The 22,443-nt window shown below is 42.9% G+C and overlaps 1 protein-coding gene across 36 annotated transcripts in view; it reads left to right on the top strand.

Moving 5' to 3' along the window:
* Positions 1-22,443, top strand: part of RBFOX1 (RNA binding fox-1 homolog 1) — a 1,459,852-nt gene that overhangs the window by 1,387,787 nt on the left and 49,622 nt on the right. For 32 of the 36 annotated variants that reach the window (XM_083710871.1, XM_083710861.1, XM_083710867.1 and 29 more), the window contains 2 exons: positions 8,369-8,501; positions 15,286-15,325. In XM_083710871.1, the coding sequence (XP_083566997.1) occupies positions 8,369-8,501; positions 15,286-15,325 (173 nt within the window). The remainder of the gene's footprint in view (positions 1-8,368; positions 8,502-15,285; positions 15,326-22,443) is intronic. The other 4 variants (XM_083710893.1, XM_083710868.1, XM_083710862.1 and 1 more) reach the window with 1 other exon arrangement.

The following is a 22,443-nucleotide window of genomic DNA, read 5'->3' as shown; positions in this document are numbered from 1 at the left end:
CCCCAGTGACGATTTGCGAAATTCTCTTTGTGAATTCTGAGCAGAACCCATACTGTTGAGTTCTTTTTGTTCTTTGTTCCTGGTAAAAAAAAGCTCAGTGATCAATCGTGATGTGAGAAGGCATCATTTTCTATTCTGCCCTGTATTTGTCACATGCAGCACAGATTCTGTTCTGCTGCAGTTCATCTTCCATCAAAAGCTACTTTCTTTAGGGTTTTATTTATTATTACTTTATTTCATTCATTTTGTCCTAGGAGCTTAAGATGCCGTACATAGTTACGATCCTGTTTGCAGCACTACCCTCTCTGTGCAGTGGCTATAGCTAAGGTGTAATGAACAAACTTATGCAGACAACGATCTGGCTTAGAAACGGCCAGAACCTTTTTGATTCAGATATAGGTGGATTTTGGCTTAGGCATTGGGTGTATATATATCGTAGCCTCTTGCCAGAGGGTTGCAACTTTTGACAGGGTCGTGCCCAGGATTATGGCCAAGAAGCAAAGGATGCAATGCCACTGCATAGATGTACAGTGGACACTCGGGTTGTGAACATGATCCATGCGGGATGCACATTCGCAACCCGAAGCATTCGCAACCCGCAGCAGCGTGTCTGCGCATGGGGGGTTGCGATTTGCCGCTTCTGTGCATGCGCAACCGCCGAAACCCAGAAGTAACCCGTTCAGGTACTTCCGGGTTTCGGCAGTCCGTAACCTGAAAAAATGCAGCCTGAAGCATCTGAAACCCAAGGTATGACTGTACTCTATAAAGGCTGAGGAGCCTCAGGCTCAGAGTATGAATATGCCCCCCAGGCCTCTCTGGTTGGCCCTCAGGACTCTTCCCAGACCATGCACCACACTGATCCTGTTTCATACCCTGTTTTCCTTTTTTGCCTGGCTGCAATGTGTCTTTGAGTTCTGATAATGTCTTGGATGGAGGATATAAAGCAAGGTGTGGATATGTGTAGAAATTAGCCTACTGTAAAGAAGGTGAAAAATACATCCATTGCTCTGTTGACTTTTGTATCTGGCCCTGCCCGGCCCTGCCATTGGGGAATCAGAAGGCTGCCCACAAGGGAATGCCACACTTGGGCGAAAAAATGTCCCCTGCCTTTGCATAAATGATTTTTTTTTTTTTAATCTAGCCTACTCAGTGCCTGAATTAAGAAGGTCCCTGGTGATCTGTGGTCTATTTCACACATTCCATTTTAGCTTGAAGCAAACCTTATACACGAAAATGCTCCCAGCCCCAGAACACTGGGGCTAATAATGCCTTTGACTTTCAACTTTGCCTTTCCATAATTCATGCTACCATTCAATTGGTTTTGTGCATTTTTTTTTTTGTAACCATCTTCCCTTTTAAAAAAGAAAGAGAAAAAGTTAATTAATCAGGGCTGTGTCAATTTCCTTGTGCCCTGTCAATTTGGGGCAAGGTAATTAATCACTAATCATCACCCCGTCAGCAGCAAGCAAAGGGACAATTCGCAAGCCATTTATCATCCCTTTGAAAAATAAATGGCAGACGCCACCACACAGCAAATACATCTTGTCTTTCATAATATTTTATCGACACTTTTGCATGTTGTAATAGACTTCAGCAACAAGCAGCTGTAGTTCAATGCAATATGAATATTAAAGGAACAAATGGGAACAGATTTATAGGCTATTGCTTTTCTGTTATGTCAGTTCGGAGATTACACCAAGCAAATGAACAGTGAAAAATTACTCTTCCGTGTGGGGAATGGTGATTAAACTTGTACATTAATTAGAGATTTTGTGTGTTTGTGTGTGTGCGTGAGTGCGTGTGTTTTTCTTTTCAATGAATTTCAAATGAGAATGGCCTGTAAGAAAGTGTTTGTCCAAAATTCGTTAAACAACCCTGTTTAATATCGATGTGGAGTTTAGAACAATGGCAAATTAATGACTGTTTAAGTAATCCTAAAAAACATGGAAAAGGGAAATAGAAGAAAGCATGCTTCTACTCAATTAAGACACCAGGAAATCCACACACATATACAGGATCCGTGAAAGATTAGGATTGGTTCCTGCATGCAAGTACTTCATTTGATTTGTCTGCAATTGATCAGCGATCACTGTTTTGTGTGTGAATTTTCATCACTTGATGATGGAAGCAATATTCTGCATGTGTGCATGGGCCATTAAAGGAAGTGTAGAACATAAAAAATGTGTAGAACACACACCAAAAAATAATTTTAAGGCCTATATTTTGCTGAATGCTGCCCATATTTTTTCAAATAGCAGGCCCAAATTCAGTGGAAACCATCTCCCTACCCTAAGGTTGCCACCTGTCCCTAGACAAATGTGATCATCCTTTTGCGGGGAGGGGAGAAAAGTGTCCCCTGTCCTGTTTGGACTTCAAATGGGATGCCTTTTTTTCTGGGCTGCATCAATAGGAGTATAGCATCTAGATCAAGGGAAGTAATAGTGCCACTGTATACTGTTCTGGTCAGACCTCACCTGGAGTACTGTGTCCAGTTCTGGGCACCACAGTTCAAGAAGGACACTGACAAACTGGAACGTGTCCAGAGGAGGGCAACCAAAATGGTCAAAGGCCTGGAAACGATGCCTTATGAGGAATGGCTAAGGGAGCTGGGCATGTTTAGCCTGGAGAAGAGGAGGTTAAGGGGTGATATGATAGCCATGTTCAAATATATAAAAGGATGTCACATAGAGGAGGGAGAAAGGTTGTTTTCTGCTGCTCCAGAGAAGCGGACATGGAGCAATGGATCCAAACTACAAGAAAGAAGATTCCACCTAAACATTAGGAAGAACTTCCTGACAGTAAGAGCTGTTCGACAGTGGAATTTGCTGCCAAGGAGTGTGGTGGAGTCTCCTTCTTTGGAGGTCTTTAAGCAGAGGCTTGACAACCATATGTCAGGAGTGCTCCGATGGTGTTTCCTGCTTGGCAGGGGGTTGGACTCGATGGCCCTTGTGGTCTCTTCCAACTCTATGATTCTATGATTCTATGTATTTGAGCTCCTCCTCCTCCTCCTCAAAACTGTTCAGGCAGAGGGTGGTTCCAGTGGGAGGAGGAGAGCAAGAGTCTGAGCGGGAGTTTATGTTTATGTGGGCATAAGGTGGGTGCATGAAGAGAAGAGCCAAGAGTTATCACGGGATGTGGGTAGAGCGTTGGGTGGGGCTTGGAGGAGGAGTATGAGAGGGATTTTGCATTTGCAAAGGGTGGGTCAAGAAGAGCAAGAGAGGGGTTTTGCAGTGCATGGGCCTGCTATGGTGGAGTCTCAGGTTTTGCCTGGGTGGCAGAGCAGCGGCATGTGGTGGACTACAACTCCCATCATCCCTGACCACTGGTCCTGCTACCAGGATGATGGGGGGTGTAGTCCAACAACATCTGGGCACACAAGGTTGAGAAAGGCTGCTCTAGATGCTGCCACAATCATATGCAGCACCCACAAATGATTAGAACTATGGAAGATGTAGTTCCCAAGGATACATGGGAACTTGGATGCTATCTGGGGCCCAAATGACTTAGGCCCCAAATATCTGAAAGACCGTATCCTTCCCTACAGCCCTTCTCAGGTATTAAGATCAACAGATAGGACCCTATTGTACTCTTGGTAGTTCCACTGCCCTCAGAGGTTGGGGGAGGGGGGTCCAAGGAGAGGACATTCTCTCTGGATCCCCTAAGTTGTGGACTTTCCTCCCCACAAAAGTGCATATGGAATATTCATTGTACAGCTTATCATATGCTGAAGAGACACCTCTGCACTCTGGTGTTGATTTATTTAGTTCTTGATATATTTAGTTCAGATTGTAACATCTGGGTGCCACAGTTAGAGTTAGATAGGGTTGCCATATGTCCGGAATTTCCTGGACATACCTAGAATACTGCATTCAGAAGCAGTGTCTGAGCGGAAATCAGCAAAATGCCCAGGAAAATCCAGACATATGGCAACCCACGTCGGCAGTATTGTTTTTGCCTCTTTTCCTTAAAAATAGCCCAAAAATGTTATTTTTTTGCAGTTTTGTCAACAACTGCCATGTCTGGATTTTCACTTCTTGAAACAGAGTTGGACAAATCTGTCAATTTTTAGTTTCTCATTTTTAAAACCCTAAATTCCATTCTCTATTCATAGCAGCAATTATTATTATTATTATTTAAAAACCCCATGGCATTTTTTTCAGCATTTTAATGTAACTTTCTCCATATGCACACCCATCATTTTTACCAACATAAACACTTTGGCAAGCAAATTTCCCAAATATAATCTAGTCGGTACGCAACTTTTTCTAATGAAGAAAATGTATGCTTACATTGGTTGGAAAACTAGTTCACAAAATTCAGAGAAGGACAGATTTCAAAGGCTAGTTGTGTTTTGGTTACCTTATTGATTCTAGAAGTGCAAATTAGGTGATTTCTCACTAAAAAGCAAAGAAAATGGGATTTCTCCTTCATCAGACCCATAGGTTCCCCATCCTTTCATTAAAGACTTAAGTCACATGCTTTCCTGAAGGAAGTATCACAAGACTCATGATGGGAAGTTGTCACAGCGGCTGATGCATGGGGAGAAGAGAGGCAGAGTAACGAGAAGAGAGATTCATTCATCCATTTTGACGGCGCACCTTTCTTTTGGCATATGGCGCTCTTATGCAAATCCAAATTAGAGCTGGGATGCAAGGAATAATTGGCCATTAAAAGGGCTGTATGTTTTTATGGCTTTGATGGGGAAATCTGCCCCCCTGTTGGGTTTTGCATCTGCGACTTTGTCATCTATCCCTGAGCTTCAAAACTTAAATATACAGTTTATAATACACATCTCATCTAGGGGAATTTCTGATGTTGAGCGATAAACATCGATAAACATTCTGCATTTCGGGTTCCCCCGCCAAACTTATGTGTGTTAAAATATGCCATCTGATAGCCTTCCACACAATTTTTATCTCATTTAATAAGAAAACGAATGGGAATAAAATTAGCTATTTATTAATATTAAGGTAAAAGGTAAAGGTACCCCTGCCCGTACGGGCCAGTCTTGACAGACTCTGGGGTTGTGCGCCCATCTCACTTAAGAGGCCAGGGGCCAGCGCTGTCCGGAGACACTTCCGGGTCACGTGGCCAGCATGACATCGCTGCTCTGGCGAGCCAGAGCCGCGCACGGAAATGCCGTTTACCTTCCCGCTGGTAAGCGGTCCCTATTTATCTACTTGCACCCGGAGGTGCTTTCGAACTGCTAGGTTGGCAGGCGCTGGGACCGAGCAGCGGGAGCGCACCCCGCCGCAGGGATTCGAACCGCCAACCTTTCGATCGGCAAGTCCTAGGCGCTGAGGCTTTAACCCACAGCGCCACCTGCGTCCCCAAGTAATATCCCCAAGTAATATTAATATTACTTGGGATGAATTGGCGTTTGTTTGCAGTTCAGGTGTGAGCACAGTGGTAAGCTCTCCTTTTGTGAAATACTCAATGGCCACATTCATACCATATGTTTAAAGCACTATGGTGCCATTTTAAACAGTCAGGATTTCTTCAAAAGAATTCTGGGAAGTATTTTGTTAAGGGTGCTGAGAGTTGTTAGAGGACCCCTAATTCCACCATAGAGCTGTAATTCCCAGAGTTCCTTGTGAAGAGGGATTGATAGTTAAACACCTCTTAAAACTGTGGCTCTGGGACAGGTGTAGGGGTCTCTGAAACTGCGCTCACCACCTTTAACAAACCACAGCTCCCAGAATTATTTTGGGGGAAGCCATAATGGTTTAAAGTGGAATCATACTGCTTTAAATGTCTGGTGTGAATGTGGCTAAAAGGCTATTAAAAGGCAAAGCCCAGTCTCCATTGGCTTATTCAAACTCTGTGATTATATAGACCACTGTGGTGATAGAAATTCCTCCCGCATTTTTCCTGAGCAGTCTCAACCAATTAATGAGAAAAGAAACTACATTTAAAAATCCTTAGTCTCAGTGTTGCCCTTGGAGAACATAGCAAGGAAGAGGATTGGGACAAAACTAGAGTTGGTGGGTTCTCCTGGTTGTTGCCTCTGGTGCCACCTACTGTTGGCCTTCCTGCCTTCTGCCCTACCAGTTTCAGTGGCCACAAACCACCACTTTGCAGTGCCCCATGTTATCCACCCCTGTTCTTATATAGAGCAGCAGTACCTCTGCTAAAGATGGGTGAATGCTTATTTTGGTTTCTCTCAGTTTGTCACACACACACGCACCCCATTTTAAATTCAGTTCAGCAGTTTTAAATCACTTTGCAATATAAAAAGCATGGGAGCGGGGGACTTAAGAAAACCTATGAGTGTTTTGGAGCATATTTCGCCTAATATACACATTTTCTGAAAGCCAGTTTCCTAATATGATTTTTGTATCTTTGGGGGGCTTGGGGAGGTTGGCATATGCATATAAATTCAGAGGAGTGCAAATTTTTCAGGATACGATTCCAGTATTTCTGTTTGAGCAGAGTTTCTAGAAGTGTGAATCAGAATGTGAAGGGGAAAGCATATTGCTCCCTCATCCCTAGTTCCTGCTACAACAATTAAGTTCTTTAAGAGAGCCTAACTTGATATAACTGAGGTTCTCCCACCCACCCACCCACCCACCCACCCACACACACACTTTATGACCTCGGGTACACACAGATGTGGGGAATCTGTCCCATTTTCTAATTTCCTTTCACACTGAAGCACCTGTTGCATTATGTAACTGTGGCTTTTGGACCGATATAACAGCATATCACACTAAATTTCTGTCAGGGGCTCAAGAGCAGAAGCACAGGGAAGGGAGGAGATGGAGAGCGAAGGGGAGGAATCCGAGGGGAGCAGTGGCCCGAGAGATTCCATGAGCCTCTCCAGTGAATCGGAAGATTCACAGAAGGGGGCGCCGGTGGCCAGAGCAAGGGGGTTCCCAAGGGGGACACTCCAGAAGCAAGGGGCCAGCGGGGACTCCCAGAGCAGCAGTTGGAAATCAGGACCAGCTTCCCCACCAGAGCATAGTGAGGGGGAAGAGTCCCAGGTATCGGGGCCAGCGTATCCCCCACCAGGGAGAGAAGATGAGTCAGGGCTGACCACGCCTCCATCGGAGAGTCAGGCAAAGGAGGGGAGGTCAAGTCCAGCGAGCCTCCCGGAAGAGGGAAGCAGTGACAGAAGCAGTGTAATGGTCAGGAGGAAGGTCACTGGGTTGGCGCGAAAGCCAAGTTCAAATGTACAGCAGAGAATGAGGATTGGGAACCAGGTCCTAAAGCCCGCCGGAGGCAGGGGGAGGAGTCAGGCGACTCAGCGTCAGAAGAGTCCAGAAAGGGGAATGCCCCGGCGGGCAGGAGGACCCAGAGGAGGAGAGAGCAGCGGAAGAGGTGGAGCAGGGCTAGGATCTTAAACTGGTGTCAGGGGGGAGGAGATTCAGACGGGACTTCGATGGTCTAGGGTTTAAGACGTAGGGCTGCACGCTGCGGCTTTGAAATGGAAACTGAACTTCAATAAAGACTTTTGTACATAACGACGATCTGGCGTTGGTCCTCTGTGAGCTGGGACCTTGGGGCAGCTCTGACAATTTCTTTCACACAAATGGGTGTGGTATGGCACAAGGACAAATGTCACCCAACAATATTGCTACCTCCTCACCCTTTCCACACAGTCCGGCTGCCGTCCTCCCATAATTCCTCCGTGAAAACAGCAGGAAAGAACTGTACGTTGGTATGCCGCCCCTAATTTTGTCACTTTGTTCTTTTGATTTTCTGGCTTAAGGGGGCTGCAAATGGGTGCCCCCCCCTGCCCCTGCCTGAAATAAAATGGAAATGTTCTCTATTCCATTAGTTTTCCAAAAGAGACTTTTACATCATGTGAAAGATTTATATACGAGTGCATCTAGGAGCCTGGCAAGCTGCCTTATACTGAATCAGATTCAAGTAGGTAGCCGTGTTGGTCTGACGCAGTCGAAATACATTAAAAAATTAAAAAATTGTCCAGTAGCAACTTAGAGACCAACTAAGTTTGTTCTAGGTATAAGGTAGGTATCTGAAGAAGTGTGCATGCACATGAAAGCTTATATTCAGAACAAACTTAGTTTGTCTCTACTGGACAATTTTTTTAACTTTTTAATTTATTTATAGCTCAGTGTTCTCTACACTGACTGGCAGTGGCACTCCACGAAGGGAGTCTTTCCTAGTTCTATCTGGAGATGCTTAGAATTGAACCTGGGACTTTCTGCATGCAAGGCAGATGATCTAACCACTGGACTATAGCCTTCCAGTTCTGAATGAGCTAAGGCTCTTTCTCTTTTTGGTGACACAGAACTGAAGGATAGATGTTCTTGCATTGCAGGGGGTTGGACCAGCTGACCCTTGGGGTTCCTTCCAACTCTCTTGTTTATTCTCTTCCTTTCTGATTTGCCTTTTTCTCTAGTGCCGGGTTTCCCATACCCTGCCGCTACTGCTGCCGCCGCGTACAGAGGAGCACATCTCAGAGGCAGAGGCCGCACCGTCTACAACACATTTCGCGCCGCAGCACCCCCTCCTCCCATCCCGGCTTATGGCGGGTAAGTAGACCCTTGGGACTCCTTTTGGCCATTGGTGCTGCCTTCTCCTGCCCTCCATTGCCACCTCCCCAGAAAAGGAGAGAGAGAGAGAGAGAGAGAGAGAGAGAGAGAGAGAGAGAGAGGGAGGGAGGGAGGGAGAGGAAGAGAGAGAGAGAGGCAACCGAGCATTTGTGAGTGCTATGCATGATGATGCCATCTCTCCACACACACACACACACCACGCAGCATGCCACCCATCTCTGTTGCCTGAAGTGGAGCACCTTGCGCACAGGGCTGACAAATGATAGTAATTTGCACTGTCATGGTTGGGAGCTTTAAAGCATTTTGCGCGTCCCATGTTGTTATGTAAATTCCCCTTGAGAAGGAACGCTGGTGGAAAAAAAGAGAGAGAGAAGGAAAGGAAAGGGAAAACTCACAGAGGTAGAGATGTATTTGTGGATGATTGCAAACATCTGGTTAGTGAAAAGGTTGAATAACACTTTAAATCTTTTTTTTTGCGGGGCGGAGGGGTGGAATCCACCGAAGTGAAAGTTGACTCACAACCCTAAGGGATTTGATTTATTATCAGTGTTTTTGATATTAGCAGGAAAGAGTGTGTGTGTGTGTGTGTGTGCAAAGTTTGTACCCTGCAAAAGATCTGGGCATGGGGAGAGGACAATATATTCCAACATGCAGACACACCCACTGTTAGGGATGCAGGAGGCAAATTTTACGCAGAGTCCTCAAAAGGCACATTTAATTTTCTCCCATTTAAATGGATCAGAGGACAATAGACCTGCTCCCAGACTTTGGTGACTTTGATAATTGAGGCTACTTTTACCTAGCTGGTCCCACTCTGTGTTCTTGGCCACAGTAGTGTGTGACAGAATGTTGAGACCTATTTACGTAGAGCTACAAGCCCTCATCACTCATTACTGGTGTAGTAATTAAGAGGTGAAACCATTTGGATGGTTTCAAAATATGATAAGACAAATTCTTGGGGGATAGAGCTATCAATGGCTACTTGACACAATGACTACGTTTTGGGTAAATCCCAGGCATCTCTCCACAAAGGTGGGAGCAGTACCTGTCTCAAGCCCTGGAGAGCCACTGTCAGTCACTACTCAGCTGATGGGTAACTTATCTGACTCAGTATAAGACAGCCTCTAGGAGGAGTCATAGCTCAGTGGTAGAGCATCTGCTTTGAATTCAGAAGGTCCCAGGTTCAATTCCCAGCAAATCCAGATAAGGCTAGGAATATCTCCTGCCTGAAACCTTTAGAGAGGGACATTGTTGAGGTACATGACCCCTTGGTCTGACTCAGGATGAGGCATCATCCTCTGCTCCTAAGGAAGAAATTTAGTGCAAAGGATCTACAAGTGGTGCATCCAGCTGCATCCCCATCATTGCATTTTGTCTGCAGCTCATGACAGCTGCTCCTGGGTTCAGCTAAAGCTGGAAGGTCAATGTTCTAAGCTTCACAGTCAGCTTTCAAAAGTAGGAAAAGCTACTTCCTATAGAAGTTTGATTTGGACTCAAAAGTAGCTGTCACAAGCACTGGCAGAGGAAGGGGGTGTGGTGGGTGCAGGCGCAGGTGGCTAGCCCCACCCCTGGGTGCACAGCATGTACACTGCCCCGGGTGTTGGAGCAGCTAGCTCTGTCTCTGGTCACAAGCAGTTTGGGGGTGACTGGAGAGGAAGAGGAATACAGGAGCATAGTAATCACCTTATACTGAGTGATTACTGGATCAATATTGTTTACAGTGACTGGCAGCTGCTCTCCAATATTTTAAGTAAGGGCCTCTCCCAAGCCTACCTGAAGATGCTGTGGAATGAACCTGGGACCTGCTGCATGCAAACTGTGTGCTTTATTTATTTATTTATTATTATTATTATTATTATTATTATTATTATTATTATTATTATTATTATTTCCTTCATTTCTATAGCACTTTATATTTTTAATTAAAAAAAATCAAAACAATTTACAAGACAGTTAAACATCAAATAAAACAATCCAGAACAAATTTTGATTTGGTCTCCTGTATCTCATTTATGAGGTCTTATTAAGCACCACCAGTATATTTTCTGCTTATCTTGAGAAGGAATAGTGGTGTGAGTTTTTTAAAAAAATTGACTTGGAGAGTTTAAACCTTCTCAACTACTAATTCTTAAAACTTTCTCCTGGCAAAGAAAAAAAAAGTCGTAATAGTCATCTTGAGATATGGGGAAACCATTTTAGCAAATGGAGAACAGATGGGCGATTACTATACTGAGAAAGCAATATTTGATGGAATGTTGGAAACAGTTGCACAATATAATTACATAATATACAATATGCTGTTTTCAGAACTTCACACTCCATCACATATTTTCCTCCCTGTTGCAATTTTTCTGTTAACAGTGATAAAGTCAGCATTGCAATTCTGGTTTGGGACAGCTTAAACATGGGCGGGCATTAATAATGACTGTGCTAAGAAATGGGTGCTTAGGACAAGGTGCACTAAAGACACTCCATCTGCAGATTGGATGCCCTTGTAGAAGCAGAGCTATGCTAGATTTCCAGGCAACTTGTTGTTGTTTAGTCTTGTCCGACTCTTCGTGACCCCATGGACCAGAGCATGCCAGGCCCTCCTGTCTTCCACTGCCTCCCGCAGTTTGGTGAAACTCATGCTGGTAGCTTCGAGAACACTGTCCAACCATCTCGTCCTCTGTCGTTCCCTTCTCCTTGTGCCCTCCATCTTTCCCAACATCAGGGTCTTCTCTTCTCATGAGGTGGTCAAAGTATTGGAGCCTCAGCTTCAGGATCTGTCCTTCCAGTGAGTACTCGGGGCTGATTTCCTTAAGAATGGATAGTTTGATCTTCTTGCAGTCCATGGGACTCTCAAGAGCCTCCTCCAGCACCATAATTCAAAAGCAGCAAAAGGCAACTATGCCCTTGCAAAATTGTAGAATTACAATTACATTATAGGAAAGCTGAGTGGGAGGTGAAAGTCAATAGTCATAGTTATCTAGACAACACTGAACCTGGGAAAGAGCTGCAAATGCCTACAGCTTTTCCTTATAGCAAAAATTTAGGGGAAGAGATGTAGCTTATAGGCCATGTATATTACTTGGATGCAGAAGCTCAGTTTCTTCCATTTCCAGCTAAGCCTAGGTGAGGCTTTCCTGTCTGAAACCTTGGAGAGCTGCTGCCAGTCAGTGTTGACCCTACTGAGCTATGGGGACCAAAAGTTTGACTTAAGTAGAAGGCACTTTCCTGTGTTCCAGTGTTATTAATTTTTCTAAGTATTGGTATCTGCTTTGAGAGTTCTCAAAGCAGCTTACAAGCAAGAATAAAAGTGAATTAAACATATATGAAGATCAACAATAAAACACAAGGGAGCAGCATGAAAGCAGGCAGCATAAAAATATATATCTCAGCATTTTTTAAAACTCCCATATGTATCTCCCCACCCTCACCCCATTTCAAGCTGTAAGTCCATCTCATCAGACTTTTGTTTGATTTATTTAAATGCTTTGAAGCATGGATGGAGAAACCTTCCTAAGCACAAGAGCTGAAGGCCATTCCCTTCTTGGCAATGTTCCAGGGTCCACATGCCAGTGGGGTGTGTGTGTGTGTGTGTGTAGATGCAAAAGTACATGGAGCAATTAAGATAAGTGTTATCTTTCTATGACTAGCTATATTCTCCACACCCACACACTCACAACCAGCCTTCTCCATCTGCTCTGTTCAGGAAAGCAAGAGGCATTATTAGAATTCTAGGGCACATTCCAGCCAGGCTGGATTGCGGTGTGACTGGGAAGTGGCTATAACCTGGAGGCTGAGGGCTGGATAGAGAGGCCTGAGGGCCACAATTGGTCCCCCAGGTTTGAAGTTCCACCCATTCCTCATTTATAAGATTTCTTCACAGTTTTCAGGGCTATGTAACAAAAGTATAAATCAGGAGTCAGCAAACTTTTTCAGCAGGGGGCCGGTCCACTGCCCCTCAGACCTTGTGGGGGGCCGGACTATACTTTGGGGGTGGGAAATGAATGAATTCCTATGCCCCACAAATAACCCAGAGATGCATTTTAAATAAAAGCACACATTCTACTCATGTAAAAACACATGATTCCCTGGCTGTCCGCGAGCCAGATTTAGAAGGTGATTGGGCTGGATCCAGCCCCTGGGCCTTAGTTTGCCTACGCATTGATTTAAAACCAACAAATGCACAAAACAAAAAACACCGTAAGTCAAAAGACACCCCCACCAAAAATAAAAAGGCTCTAAAATTTACAATGTTTGTGCAAATAAGGTCTTCCTCTGGTGCTTCTCCTTTGTGGATGCACCATGTACCTCTGCTAAAGAATCAGGGCCTCTGCAGAAGGCCAGAGTCAGACCTTCACTGCTTTCTTTTGCACTTGTGGCCATACTTCTTGAAACTCCACTCTCAGCCAAGGATGTAAGATGGCATCATTTTCCATTCTGCCCTGCATTTGTTGCATGCATTGCTGTTTCCATTCCGTTACAGTTCATCTTCTGCCAAAAACTACATTATTTGTCTTGCTTTCTGCTGAGGCACAATTACATAACTTAAATAATTACATTGCTATTATGTGATTCTGCACCATTCATTTCAGTACAAAGGAAACACAAAGCAAATGTGGAGGGGGCATACCTGTAATCAGTTACATGTTATTTGTGAACTAAAAGCATCAGTGAATATGTGATAGTAACTGGAATGACATGGGACAAATAAGTGAGCATCAGCAATCTCTACTTCCCTTTCCTTTGGGGCCCAAGATCTTGTATCCTGAAGTCCTGACTACTCAAGGCAGAAATTTCCCCCCTCTATCTGCAAAATGTGTTTTCCTGTGGATAATTCTTAGATTTGTTTGTGTGTGTTAGCAGAGCATTAGTGAAAAACTTATCTAGACAATGCATTCAGCCTGGTGATGTTTTGGAGTGTGGTTTCTTTTGGGAAGTCGGGTGGATGAAATTGGATTAAGGCAAGCCAAAAGCGCTACATGCAGTTTGGTTTTGTTATTCATATAACCAATGAAGAAAGTAAAGAGGGGAAGACAATTGTCTTAGTTTTTATTCAGGTAATTAATAATCAAATTACTTCTGTATAAATTTACATATGAATAAAACAATTGTTTTGAGGGAGAGAACTATCAACATATTTTATTTCACTTTTAGACCACCCTTCATTCTATAAAATGTTCAGCATAACCCCCAAAAATAAAAAATAAAAATTTCAAAACATCACTGGAAACAAGCTAACATGAAATGAACAACCCCATTCCTCCCTCCCTCTCTCTCTCTCTCTCTCTCTCTCCCTCTCTCTCTCTCTCTCTCTGTGTGTGTGTGTCCTAGCAACTCAAGTTGCTTGCATATAAGGAGAGCTCTTGGGTGGGGAGTCATAACATTGTCCCTTCCCCTTGCCCACACCTTCCCAGATACCGAGAGAGGCTGTCACTGTCTTAAGTTTCATGGTGGGAGAGAGATGGGATATGCATGTAACAACAAAAACAAACATCTAGCAGGCTAAAAGTTAGCCACATCTGATCTAAGTGACATTATATGCTACTAACTCCAAAATAGGTTTCCTTGATTCTACCCTAATTTCTGCCCTGATTGGTGACCATTGTCAGGAGACAGACAAGGAGACTGCAATGCTCTTGATTCTCCTTGACTTCTCAGCAGCTTTTGATACTGTTGGCTATGATGTCTTCCTGCACCACCCTAAGGCTGGTTCTTGGGGCCACTGTGTAGCAGTTATTCCAATCCTAGCTACAATGGTGCTTTCAGAGAATGGCACTGAGTGATTTCTGCCTCAGCTCTGACTTGTGGGGTTCCAGAGTGTTTGGCCTTGTCTCAAATTTCAGTGGTGCCCTGTGTGATGTCAAAATTCAGTGCCTCCTCCTGCCTCTCACACTCCATTCGAGATAATAGTTGTGGGGTCCCTGAGGTTCTGCACCCAGTGCAAACCAGTCACACACCCCTAAATCCACCTCTGGTGGCACCCAGTTCTAGATCTCTGTGCCATCTGAATCAAGAGAATGGACCACAGGTGCTCATTTTGTTTTAGTGAATGCATTGTTGTTTTCAAATTTTGAACTGTGTATATTGCTGCCTGGCACCTTTTGGTGGTGAGTGAATTATAAATACTTCAGAGATATAAATAATACACAGTTCATAGGACCATCACAAATAAGTTTGCACTAGTTTCAGAGCTAAGTTGGATATGATGGCAGAATGTGGGATTAAGCTGATAGACTCATCCTGTTCCAAATACAGGTAAATGTTAAGGAGCACAGTTTTCCTTATACAGTGGTACCTCAGGTTACAAACACTTTGGGTTACAGATTCTGCTAACCCGGAAGGAGTACCTCGGGTTGAGAACTTTGCCCCAGGATGAGAACGGAAATCGTACGCCAGTGGCATGGCGGCAGCAGGAGGTCTCATTAGCAAAAGTGCGCCTCAGGTTAAGAACGGTTTTGGGTTAAGAACAGACCTCTGGAATGAATTAAGTTCGTAACCTGAGGTACCACTGTAATAGATGGGGAGTGATGACCCTCCAGCATCCTTAATTAATGTGAAGTGTCCTACCTTGAGCATATTTATATATACTTATATAAATCAATTTATCTATCTGTATGTATGTATGTATACATGTGTAGTATGTGTGTGTATTTTGGTTTGATTTCTTGTTTTTGTTCTCATGATGAGACTAACCTTGAGAGTTCTGGGGTTGGTAGTATTTGCATGTGGAAATGCACTAATATGGATGTTCTTCTTTGTGTGTGCATCCTTGCAGTGTTGTTTACCAGGATGGATTTTATGGTGCAGACATTTATGTAAGTATTTATTGATGTGCATGCTGTGCATTGCTGGTGTCACCTTTATTTTTTACTTGCTGATTTGTTTTGTGAGTTTTGCTGCAGAAGCTTTGACTCTGTTTCATCCATTTTGCCATCACAGGAATATTAATTAATTAAAAAAAGCACCAGCAAAGAGAGATCATTCTGTTTGGAATCTCTCTATATTCATTACATCTATCATCATTTGGTTGGTTTCATTCATTGATGACCTTTATGGAGGTGCGCTGAGTGTATCTGTGCCTGTGATGGTCACCTTTTCCTGCTGACAAGGCTCCTATCCATTCAAAAACATGGAAATTAATCAGGTGAAGTTCTACCGTCCCCATTGCTTTACCCACACACCAGGAAAATAAGCTTCTCCTGCTAAATTCTTGCATCTCAGAATACTCTTAAAGGCACAGAAGCAATGTGTCTGAAAATCCCATTTCCCATTTGCTGATTTCCATCATGCCAGCAACCAGTGGAAGTCTTGTACTGTCTTCATCATGTGTATGTCTTGTGCCTTCCTTGAATCTGGTTTCACATGTTCTGCAGACCTGCATACAACCACAGATACAGTTTTGGCAGTTCAATAGGTCAACCAGCTGCCCCAAAGTGTTGGCCTCCATAGCCTCTATGTCTTCTAGTTCTTAGTCAGCATCAGTTCTAGCAATAGATCCTTGCCCTGTCCATTCCTCTTCCAATGGGGTCATCCTATGAGACTGAATGTTGGGAGATAAAAGGAAGGGCTTCTTCACATAATGCAGTGTTAAACTATGGAATTTGCTCCTGCGAGAAGCCATGAAGGCTACCAATGCAGATGGCTTTAAAAGGAGATTAGACAAATTCATGGAGCATCAGTGTTCTAGAGTCCTCCTGCAAACTTCTCAAAGCCAGGCAAGTTCTTACCAAGCTTTGGGAAGGAGGTGGGAGGGCTCTTAGACTCTGCCAGAGCCTTGTGCCTCCTTCCCAAAGCCTGACTTAAGCCAGAGCCATGAAGGCTAGGGAGAAGGCATCAAATGGGCTTGCACATGGCGGCATATTGCCAAGGCCTATGCCTGGTGATGACTGTCTATGGAATGCTCTTCCTAGGGAGATGCCCCTGCTGCTTCTCTGTCAGTTCTAAGGTGCTAGGCTAATACTTTTTTGTTTACCCCAACCATCAGTTAATTGATGTTGCCTCCTCATCTTTTAGGACTTGGCCTTTATTAATATATTGTTGGATGTTCTATAGCTTGTATTGTTAGGGTGGTGGTTGCTTTTAATTCTCTCTGGTTTTAATTTGTTTTATATGCTTGTATTTCACTGTCAAGTTGCTTGAATACACTTTACTGTAAAAAGCCACTGGTAATCATAATTTCAATTAACAACAACAACAACAACAACAACAACAGTAATCTGATTGGTCACTGTAAGACCAGGATGTTGGACTAGGAGGACCTTTTGCCTGATTCAGCAGCCAGGCTCTTCTTAATGAGGAAATTCATGTTGCTCCTTGATCATACATTGGAACAGCCAGTTGACAGCCAATGGGTAATAATCATAATTTTATTATCTATACCCCACACATCTGGCTGGGTTGCCCCAGCCACTCTGGGCAGCTTTGGGTCAGTATGTATAGGTCCTTCAAGAGGGAGAAACAGAATAAGGGTGCATTCAGGCATTAGCATTCCTGATTATAATGCTAACCTCTGTCCCATTTTCTAATATTTCTTTCACACGGCAGTAGCTGTTGTGTTATGGAACTGTGGCCTTTTGACCAATATTTTGGCATTTCACACTACATTTCATCCAGACTAGTGGACATCTTTGGACACTCACCATTTCTACACATGTGTGCTTCTGTTCCCCCATAATTCCCCCATGAAAAGCACAGAAAAGAACTGTATGCCCCAAAGAATACTGCCCCAAATTTTGTCACTTTGCTCCTGTGATTATCTAGATTAAGGGGTCTGAAACCGGATTTATTTTTCTTTCTGGAATCAGATAACATGGAAATGAGCACTAAACAGGTTACAGTCTGCTAGATTTTCAGAAGTGGTTTTGATGTACAGTGGTACCTCGGGTTAAGAACTTAATTTGTTCTGGAGATCCGTTCTTAACCTGAAACTGTTCTTAACCTGAGGTACCACCTGAGCTAATGGGGCCTCCCGCTGCTGCTGCACAATTTTTGTTCTCATCCTGAAGTAAAGTCCTTAACCCAAGGTACTATTTCTGGGTTAGCAGAGTCTGTAACCTGAAGCGTCTGTAACCTGAGGTACTACTGTAGTGTGAAAACTCAGATAGAATGTCGAATTTAACAGTCAGGGAAATGGAAAGAAATGCTGTGTGGATGCAGCATAAGATTGCTTTCCACTGGTGTTTTCAGACTGCAAACTAGGAAATATTGTGGTTTCTTTGAAGTTAATCAAGACTTTCTGAATGAAAAGACCAAAGCAAGTTTTCCTGGACAGGAGAAAAGGAGAGACTCCCATAACAGAAACATGGAAATGTTGGGTATAGCCTGATACAGTTTATACAAAGTAACAATTGTGTTTATTAGATCTGACTTGTGCAACTTTCACATAAACTTTTGCAGTGTGTACATACCCTTGATACTAGAGATTTAAGTGTAAAGTTAGGATGTTTGAAAGCAACAGAACTGGATAATGCTCATGACAACTTCTCTGTCTTCCAAAACATTTAATAAACCTTAAAAATCTCTCTTTGTACATTGATAATTCCATAAAGAATTAAGCTACTCCTAAACCATACTGGGATGCGGGTGGCACTGTGGTGTAAACCACTGAGCCTTGGGCTTTGCGGATCAGAAGGTCAGCGGTTCAAATCCCCACAACAGGGTGAGCTCCCATTGCTCTGTCCCAGCTCCTGCCAACCTAGCAGTTCAAAAGCACAAAGTAGAAGTAGATGAATAGGTACCATTTCGGCAGGAAGGTAAACAGCGTTTCCATGCGCTGCTCTGGCCACATGACCTGGGAAAACTGTCTGCGGACAAACGTTGGCTCCCTCGGCCAGAAAAGCAGGATGAGCACCACAATCCCAGTCATTCACGACTGGACTTAACTCTCAGGGGTCCTTTACCTTTACCTTTAAACCATACTGTAATTTCAGATCTTAATCATATATGACAGCCTTCAATCACTAAGCAATCAATCCTAAAAACAGAGGTAATTAAACATCATTTTGTCACTACGTATAGCTTTCTGCAACCTAATTTTGTTGCTGTTGCATCATCAGCATTGGTATATAGCAAGAGATTGATTACATTAAATTGGAATGAACATTAAGAATTCATTAAGTGGTACTTGGAGGAAGGGAAAACCTATAATTTTTATTTATTACCAATGTTACTTTTGAGATATTTAAGCTGACATCATTTGCATGTTCAGTAACAAAAAGAAGGAGAAGCTTAGCTTCTAGGCGATATGAAGACTTATTTTTGTAATAGGGAGTTTTGATTATATGTGTGTGTGTATGAAATAAATGCAATTTGAAATAGCCATTTGCAACACAGAAATGTAAAAGCAAATGTAATTTAGAAGCACATTTGCTAGCTATTGTAGTAAAGGAAGTTACTGCAGGTATTTTGCACAAAGCAAAAATCAAAGTAAGTTTGGGAATTCTTCCTAGTGGTGTAAGACAAGTCACCCAGACTCACCTTGAGAATCATCTCACCTTTTCCAACACTTCTGTTGAACACTCAAAACCAATAGCGGATGTTTTCCAAAACAGCCTCTCCTATTCACAACCTGCCCCTTTACCTTGGCAAAGAAGAAGTGATTATATGATTATATGAGGAGAAAATGAACATAAAATTTCATATATTAGTGAAAATAATACAGAGAAATGCATATTAGGGAATTGCATACAGTTAGGAAAAATTGTATACAAAAAGTCTATATGAAGAGAAATGAGCACTATGACACTCATGAATGTTCACAATGCCTTTAAACATTTGAATATATTAATACTGAAACTATTGAAGATATTAATATTGTGCAGTTTGAAGCAATGGGATGAATAAAAACTGACTCCTCTTAGGGAAGAAAATTGTCAAGACGAAAATATTTGGTTCCAAAACTTTACTAACAGAACTTTCTTCAAATTGACACAAAAACCAAGTAGTGATACAGTTAGATAGTTGCCTGATGTTAAATGCTTGTCCAAGCATACAAATATGAAACAACTCCAAACTGACCTAAAATCAAAGGTCTTTCTCTCTGCACAGACTCCATTTCAGCCTGGCCCTGATTTCTCTTCAGGAGAGGGGTCAGTAGCACATCTTTGCCTTTGGTGGCTTTCAGAGAGCAAAGATTCACACAAAATGGCAATTTTCAACTTTATACATGTGATCTAAGGTTAAAGCAGCATGTGAGAGAACAGAGATACATCACCAGTTACCGGTTATTATCAACCTGGTGGCACTTTGAGATTGCCTAATTTACGGTAGCTCAATATAATTTTCCAATATAAACCCTTTAGCAATACACATTCAGAGTTATTTTACATTTCAATGTACAATCAAACAATTTTACTTAACAGAAACTTCCTCCTCCTTAATATCAGCATCGCCCTTGTAGAACTCAACAGGGAAGAGGATGGGGACAAAGCAAGAATTAGTTGGCTCTACCTGACATGAGCTCTGGTTCCACCTACTTTTGGGTACCCCTGCCTTCCAGCCCAGCAGCCCTCATGGCTACCAACCACAACTGGTTATCATTTTTTGGTACCCTTGATTTGACGGATGAATGGATTGATTGATGATTTGAAGCATCTCAAAGAATATCCAGCATATGAGCGATTCTATTTAAACTGTGTAAGAATTTTCTGCCTCATCATGGCTCATGTGAAGCTTCCTTTTCCTTGCTAGTGAAGGCCTGAACAAAAATGGAAAGCCATGATTCAACTTTGATGGGCTCCACAGAGTATTTTCATATTTCTTCAAGGAGAACACCTAGACCACAGCTCAATTTTCTCTCTACGGTTATTTTCACTCTGCCCCTTTCCATTGTTTGCTGAGGAGAATAAAATCTAGGTGTGTGGGGGAGAGAAAATATGTGATTCAGAATTTATTAGTTCCCTACAGAGTCCTGAAATATTGACTGGCTCCGAGATCGATTACCACCCAGCTCTGGCTCGGTTAGCTGGTTTAAATGGAATAAACCAAATCTCTGTGGTGAAGAGAAGGGAAGAAATAGAAAAACCTGACAGCAGAGACATTGCTTGGACAAGAACAGCATGAAATAGAGACAATAATACTGTGTGTGTGTGTGTGTGTGTGTGTGAGAGAGAGAGAGAGAGAGAGAGAGAGAGAGAGAGAGGATGTGGTTATGGGCACATAACCACCTTGGGGGCAACCTGGCGCCTCTGAAAGGATCTCACATACAGCTGTATACACCTAGGACTCTTTTAAATTATCAAGAACCCTAATTTGCCCAGGGATCCTAGGGTCAAACACCCCCCCTTTTCTCGTTAATGCTGAACATATCAATCTAGACTGATAAGGGACATCAGAATATGTGCTGGGGGAGGTGGCCAACAACAGGAATGATCCCACTTTCTCCCTCATGCAGTTAGGGCTAGGTGGAGAAATCTAGCTCTGTTTGCGTTTTTATATGAAACTATATATGGGCAAAACACAGCAAAATTTTGAAAGTCACACTGAATTTTGCAGTGAAATTCTCCAAACAGAGAAACAAATTCTACAAAAATGCATATGAGTAAATATAAGATGCAAAAGTCCATTATTTGAGGGGAAATTCTTTCAAATTTGCAGGCAAAATTGCATACTAAAAAGTGTCCATTAGGAGATGGACTCAAACGCTGGCTAATTTTTGTGAGGACTTTTCTTAAACACACACAAACTGATACATTAATGTGGCAAACTGGATTTAAGATTGGGGGGAAATGAGAAACTGAAAAAAAAGGGAGATTGACAGAAGAATCAGACTCCTCTCTGTTAATCTCTCAGGAATGGGGAAGGGGGTATTGAAACCCCTTGTCATTGTACCAAGATTATACTGCATTTGTGTTTTATCAAAACACAAGTGCATATTCAAAGAACTGTATGAAAAGAATACAAATGTGTATTTATTTATTTATTTACTTACTTACAATGTATATGTGTGATTCAGTAGCTTGGGGGATACAAATAGTATGCACCAACCCTGGAATTCATTTTCATGAATTTCCTAGTTAAATTAAAAGGCAGGCAAAATGCAGGGCAGAGCGAAACCGAGGGATTATAAAGTGACTGGATGGGGAAATCCTCTCCTCCCTAAATTGTTGTGCTCACTTCAGTAGTAAAAGCCAGGAGTTGGGAAATCTTGTGAAAGCCAATTGATCTCCCCTCCTCTTCGTTATCTTGTAAACTATGGGGGGAGTGGGAAGACCCTTGAATCCCAGAGGAAAATGGAACGGGCAGATTCTAATTGGGATGTAAATGTTGTTTGCCTTATCTATGGAGACCGGGTTCTGACTGTTAATTGGCATGCTGTGAGATCATTTGGAAACGGTTGATATAACTCCGTGGTCCATTGAACAGGAAGCATGGCTGTTTTCACAGTTTGATCATCAATGCATCACTGCACACAGTTCCTTTCCAAGGCCCCCCCACCCCCACCCCTCACTTGCTTATAATGGAAGAGTTTTACTTGTCACATACAAGTAAATGTTAATTCTGGGGGAGTGGAATCCTTTGTTGCAAACTATTCAATAATCTAGTGAAGTTAGAGCATTCATATTTTAAGTAGTGCCAAAATCTGTCCTCCAAATTCTTGCAAGTCCCCACCCACCCCTTTTCCTCGCTTTGAAGGAGATTTCCATTTTCCTGCCTTGTTTTCAGGGCACTTGAGAATTTATTAAGACTTCCTGGGGATGTGGAGTTTTGAATGTATCTTATCGTTGTGAGTGGCTGAGAGTGGCATATGTGGTCCCCCCCCCCCCCCAGATAACATTTTCCCAGCATTCTGCAGCCTCCACAGCTAACCATGCTCCTGATCGTACCCTTGGAAGGAGTTCCCCCGTGATGGGTTTTAATGTGGACATGGGCACCTGGGGAGACTGCCGAGTGCAGACCACTGGTGAGATGAGTGGTAGGCTGAAAGAAGTGGCAC

Source organism: Podarcis gaigeae (assembly GCF_964106915.1).
Source record: "Podarcis gaigeae genome assembly, chromosome: 14".
NCBI lineage: Eukaryota > Metazoa > Chordata > Lepidosauria > Squamata > Lacertidae > Podarcis > Podarcis gaigeae.
Note: the sequence above shows the minus strand (reverse complement) of the source record. Positions and strands in the feature narration are given on the sequence as shown.